Genomic DNA, 6,167 nt, shown 5'->3' with positions numbered 1-6,167 from the left:
CCTGGTCCGGGAAGATCCCACATGCCGCGGAGCAGCTAGGCCCATGAGCCATGGCCGCTGAGCCTGCGCGTCCGGAGCCTGTGCTCCACAACGGGAGAGGCCACAACAGAGAGAGGCCCGCGTTATGAAAAAAAAAAAAAAAAAACTGGGTGAACTAATATGATTCATTCTCAACCAAAATCCATGGAGTTGATCCTTAATCTTCAAACAAAATTTTAGCCATCTCATCACAAAGTCCTTTTTAACGACTAATTCCAGATTAAAACCAAAATTCTTTTGTTAGGTTTTCCTTACTTTCCTGATTAGCAGGAAGTGAAATGGTCAAAAGGTTGAAATACAGAATAAAAGAGTAAAACAAAGGAGCCTTGATGGTTTATAAACTGACTTAATCAGACTCTGGCATTCTCAAAGTTAGATCTGGATCGAGTTCCAGATAAGGAGAGAAAGTGGTACAAGTTCGAATTTTCCATAACAAAAGGTATATCCTAGAAGGGCTAGATGTCAGGTGGTACAAACTACAGTAGAAACTTCCTGGTTCGGGCTTCGCTGGTGGCACAGTGGTTGAGAGTCCGCCTGCCAATGCAGGGGACGCGGGTTCATACCCTGGTCCGGGAGGATCCCACACGCCACAGAGCGGCTGGTCCCGTGAGCCATGGCCGCTGAGCCTGCGTGTCCAGAGCCTGTGCTCCGCAACAGGAGAGGCCACAACAGTGAGAGGCCCGCGTACTGCAAAAAAAAAAAAAAAAAAAGAAACTTCCTGGTTCAAGACCTCATTTATCTTGACAGTATCAATTGGGAAATTCCTTGTTACGATTACAGTCTCTGTTGCACAGATTGTCGAACCTTTTCCAAGAACTTTCCATATAAGAGGCTAATAGACCACTTAGCGTCTTCACATTGACAGTTCCAGCACGGGAGTCTTTTTCACCTGCCCCATCTTCTTTCCTTTCATTTGTATTTGTGGATTCTCCAGCAACATTACTCTGGAGCCCTGTATAGCATGTCCGCTGTAGTAGAAAGTATATGCATTTCTTTTGCTCTTATCTAGACCCAAAGTATGGACAAGGCCAATTTCGAGTAGAATAAACAGCTAATCTCCGTAGTTTTATGGGCCTGTTAATAACTGTTCTCATACTCAGATCAAAATGGCCAAACATAAGGACCTACCATGTCCAGAAGGGGTTCTTCCTAGATGGATGAAATAGATTAACTTGCCCACATTTGCTAGGTCCACACACATTTTTAAAATTTTATTTATTTATTTTTGGCTGCGTTGAGTCTTCGTTGCTGTGCGCAGGCTTTTCTCTAGTTGCGGCGAGTGGGAGCTACTGTTCGTTGTGGTGCGTGTACTTCTCATTGCGGTGGCTTCTCTTGTTGCGGAGCACGGGCTCTTAGGCGTGCGGGCTTCAGTAGTTGTGGCTCGCAGGCTCAGTAGTTGTGGCTCCTGGACTTAGTTGCTCCGCAGCATGTGGGATCTTCCCGGACCAGGGACGAACCCGTGTCCCCTGCATTGGCAGGCGGATTCTTAACCACTGCGCCACCAGGGAATTCCCTCACACATTTTTAATCACGCACTCTCTACTCTCTAGTTTGGTAAGGCTCTTTTAATTTTTTTTTTAAATTTAAACTCAACTATTACATGTTTGTCTTGGGGGCTGATGGATTGTATTATCCTTTGGAGATCTCTAAAGTATACATTTTATTCTAGGGAGTAATTGATTCAGAAAGAATGGATTTTGAGCTGTTGCCAGATGATGAGCGTCAGTGTGTAAAATGCAAAACCACATGCTTCATGTCTGCCATCTCCTGTTCTTGTAAACCTGGCCTGCTTGTTTGCCTGCATCATGTAAAGGAATTATGTTCCTGTCCTCCTTATAAATATAAACTGCGGTGAGTAGGAAGAATGATTTTTTTTCTATGGAAAACACTAAATCCTTAGTATAAAACATCTGATTTCCTCCAAACCCACATATCTCAGAGCTAAGCCTGCTATTCTGTGTCCAGGTATAGATACACTCTGGATGATCTCTACCCCATGATGAATGCACTGAAGCTTCGAGCAGAATCTTACAACGAATGGGCCTTGAATGTGAACGAAGCTTTGGAGGCGAAGATTAATAAGAAGAAAAGTACGTGGTATATAGAAAGTGTGACTTAGTGATTGGCAAATTGGGACTGATTGTAACATAGCCAACTTAAAGTTATCAGCAAATGGATTACTTGAAGCAGCCTGACTTAGCCCATCTGTCCAGCCAGGTTTGGAGCTTTAGCAGAGGTTTTAAAGCCAAGAGTGAATGAGGCATATGTCCTTACATCAAAGTGAAGTCTTGATATATGAGTTGTGCAGGATCGTGTATTTAACAAACATCGTATTGTTACCAAATAACCTTTACACCTGTTTGTCTCAGAAATAAAAGTATTTCACATTTTATATGGACCTTTAGAAAAGGTTTTTGTTTGTTTTGCTTGTTGTTTTTGAACTAGATCTCAGGACAAAGACATATCATTAAGAGTCTGTGAAATGCTGGTTTATTACTTCTTAGTTCTAGTCAAAGTCTCTGTCTCTTGTTATTACATTTGAAAGTTACTGCTTCCCTTCGAAGCGTTTTCATTTGCTTTCCTTTCTGTCGCTCAGCAGGTGACTCTTCCCTCTCCTGTTTAGGGGCGGGTGCAGGTCACTGTCTCTGAGCCCACCAGTTCACTGCCAGGTGCAGAGTAAAATGCAGGAGGAAAAGGTGGTTCCAGCCACAAGAAGAACTGCATTTGCTCTGTTTTGACAAGGCAGGGGTTCTTTGTTTCTTAAACATTTCCACATTGAAGGGCAGCTCTAGGCACTTTTTAAAGTAGTCCACTCTCAGCCAAAAAAAAAAAAACAAAAAAAACCAAATTTATTAAAGAGGTAAAACATTGCAAATATCCATAGGTAAGAACTGATCAAATCGAACCTCCCCCTCTGTATTTCATACCAGTATTTCATACATAATGATCACAGAAAAGGTGATCTTTTCTTTATTCCTAGGCCTTGTCAGCTTTAAGGCTTTGATCGAGGAATCTGAGATGAAGAAATTCCCGGACAACGATCTTTTACGTCACCTCCGGTTAGTGACACAGGACGCGGAGAAATGTGCCTCTGTCGCCCAGCAGCTGCTTAACGGCAAGAGGCAGACGAGGTGGGCACTGTGCACGCCCTGGCTTGGGCTCTTCGGCAGCCTGTTGTGGCTGGTTTTACCCATGACGTTGGAGTCTGGGGCTGGTGGGGTACCTGCTCTCATGCAGTCTCCTTGGGCCTTTGTCTGTCTAGGTATCGATCTGGTGGAGGGAAATCCCACAATCAGTTGACAGTGAATGAGCTCCGACAGTTCGTGAGCCAGCTGCACGCCCTGCCCTGTGTCCTCAGTCAGACGCCACTGCTGAAGGTACCTGGATGGGGAGGTGGGAGTGTCCGCCTTCCTGTGTTTTTTACACAAGCCCAGGTCACATGATCAAGTTGTCTTCCCCTGTGGTTAATTTGTACATTTATTTGCAAGTGCTTTTAGTAACCCGTTGAGTGGTACGTGTGTATAAAGAGATTGTAACAGGCCTGTGGAGGAGAGAGAAGGTTGGGAATTTTTACCTTTCACAGTGACCACCAGCTGCTACAGTTGGTACAGGTCTCTCTTAGAGTCACTTGTGTAACTGTCAGTTGGCTTATGTATTTATTACCTTGTTTACCTGTATTGTTGCTAATCAAGTGAATCAAGTGAAATGGCAGAGGGTCATGTTGAATATGCACTGAAGATTCTGAGTTTTCAAGAAGCCAGTTACTAAAAATATTGTTTTGATGCAACAACCTGTGTTTTTTAAGGACCTCTTGAATCGTGTAGAAGATTTCCAACAGCATAGCCAGAAACTGCTCTCTGAAGAGATGCCCAGTGCCGCTGAGCTGCAAGGCTTGCTAGACGTCAGCTTTGAATTTGATGTCGAACTGCCCCAGCTTGCTGAGATGCGTGTCCGGCTGGAGCAGGCCCATTGGCTGGAGGAGGTGCAGCAGGCTTGCCTAGACCCCAGCTCCCTCACCTTAGATGATATGAGACGTCTCATAGACCTGGGGGTGGGTCTGGCGCCATATTCAGCTGTGGAGAAGGCTATGGCACGGCTTCAAGAACTGCTCACGGTATCTGAGCACTGGGATGACAAAGCCAGGAGTCTCCTTAAGGCCAGGTAAACAAGCACGTCCGGGAGCACGGGGCATGGGGAGTAGGGCGGCACGTGGGCACAGTAGCTGAGCTGTGTGTGCAGAAACAGCTGAGCTGTTCGGAGCTGCTTTGGAGCTTGGGCAAAAGAATATTAATTTCTTTCCTTGCGTAACCGATTGTGAAATGAATGGTTCAAATGGAAATACCTTTTCTAGAGTTGGTTTAATGAAATATCCCTGGACCTCGAGGATCACATCTTTGAGAGAAGAAAACACTTAGAAATAAGTGGAACTGTTTAAACCCACAGTTAATGAAAAAGATCCCAAGGAGTCTTAAAGAGAAACATCTGAGAGTCAGTGTGCACTGTCTTTAAGATGAAAATGGTGCCGTAATTCTCCACATTAGTGCTGTTGCTTTGTGACCTTATCTATACTCGAGAGATGGGTTGGATTCAAGCTAACCGTCCGAGGGGAGAAGATGATTCCCTCCCTATTCTTGCTTCTGTCTGACAGATCTTTACTGTTCCAACTGACAACATAAAGTACAAGAAATACCTAGGTTCCACACATTATTTTGTAATCCTAAAATAGTGGTCATTGAGCAGAGAGTACAAAAGTTTTGGGTTCTGTGCTTTTGGTATGTTGATATCCTGGAGATTTTTAATTAGTGAAGCTGTATGAGTCTTGATAGCGTATCTAGTAGTTTAACATAATGTAAATTATCCCTGAGTTATCTTTTGCAAGTGGAAGTTTATGGTTATTCCAATGTCAAATCAGAAATAAGTAAACGCTTATTAAACGCTTCACTGAGTTATTTGCTATTCTGAATTTCCTTTGAACTGATTTTCCTTTTTTGTGGCAAGCGGGGGCTATTCTTCGTTGCGGTGTGCGGGCTTCTCATTGCAGTGGCTTCTCTTGTTGCAAAGCATGGGCTCTAGGCGCACGGGCTTCCGTAGCTGTGGCGTGCAGTCTCAGTAGTTGTGGCTTGTGGGCTCTAGAGCACAGGTTCAGTAGTTGTGGCGCAGGGGCTTTGTTGCTCCGCAGCATGTGGGATCTTCCCAGGCCAGGGCTCGAACCCATGTCCCCTGCATTGGCAGGTAGATTCTTAACCACTGTGCCACCAGATCACACGGTGGACCATACTCTGGGTTTCCCTTGAATGTTTTAGCGGAAGGAAGAATCCATTAAACCTGGGGAGTTGGGCCCCATGGAATTGATACGATGCAGTATGACTTCAAAGGCTTTGCCTTTGCTTACCAAACCTCACCAATCCTGTCCCCGCGTACCTGCCCAATGGTGCGGCTCTGAAAGACACTGTGCAGAGAGCCAGAGACTGGCTTCAGGACGTAGAGGCCCTGCAGGTAGGTTTACAAAATGTCCCGTGTGTGTAAGTGCGTCTATAAAGAGCAGTAATGTAAACACTTGCAAAGGGGAATATGTTGGATCTCACTACACAGGTTCGGTGTTGGGGTTGTGGCCAGATTACTGATTCTCTTCAACCTTGTGTGGATGCACTTAACCCACCCCATCTGCTGTCCTGACTAGTTGACTCAGTATTTAAAGCTTAGGTAATTTAAACAACCTTTTCTGGGAGCTTGGGACCCTCGCATAACAGACTTAATTACTTGGTTGGGGTTGAAGAAAAAGAGCTAGAAATGAAGTTGTGGGAGAAACACAGTTTCTAACGTCTGACGAGTACAGCTATCTCTTGCCGGCTTGCCAACTACTTGGAGTTTACATAATGAAGAGTAGCAGATTCAGTGAGTCTTGATACGTGATTACATGGCCAAACTAGGCCCTCAGGCCCAGGACTTTCACCAAGTAGTGACTTAAATGTGCTGCATACCTACAAAAGCAGTGAGATGAGCACGTTCTAAAGTAACTGTCCAAAGTAATCAGCACTGAGTATCTGTGCCCCTGTGCTAGATGTTGTCCTTGCTAAGACTTACTTATAAGTTAAAATAGAAAATTAAATTCACTTGTAACATTATTA

At 44.6% G+C, this 6,167-nt stretch overlaps 1 protein-coding gene across 1 annotated transcript in view; it reads left to right on the top strand.

The window, feature by feature from the left end:
- Positions 1 to 6,167, top strand: part of KDM5B (lysine demethylase 5B) — a 64,968-nt gene that overhangs the window by 48,191 nt on the left and 10,610 nt on the right. Inside the window, exons 12-17 of the mRNA XM_007456157.1 lie at positions 1,709 to 1,890; positions 2,005 to 2,129; positions 3,020 to 3,170; positions 3,302 to 3,416; positions 3,845 to 4,200; positions 5,415 to 5,535. Of these exons, the coding sequence (XP_007456219.1) occupies positions 1,709 to 1,890; positions 2,005 to 2,129; positions 3,020 to 3,170; positions 3,302 to 3,416; positions 3,845 to 4,200; positions 5,415 to 5,535 (1,050 nt within the window). The remainder of the gene's footprint in view (positions 1 to 1,708; positions 1,891 to 2,004; positions 2,130 to 3,019; positions 3,171 to 3,301; positions 3,417 to 3,844; positions 4,201 to 5,414; positions 5,536 to 6,167) is intronic.

This window comes from Lipotes vexillifer, unplaced genomic scaffold, assembly GCF_000442215.2.
Source record: "Lipotes vexillifer unplaced genomic scaffold, Lipotes_vexillifer_v1.1 scaffold1201, whole genome shotgun sequence".
NCBI classification, from domain to species: Eukaryota; Metazoa; Chordata; class Mammalia; order Artiodactyla; family Lipotidae; genus Lipotes; species Lipotes vexillifer.
This window is presented reverse-complemented; position numbering and strand designations above follow the sequence as displayed.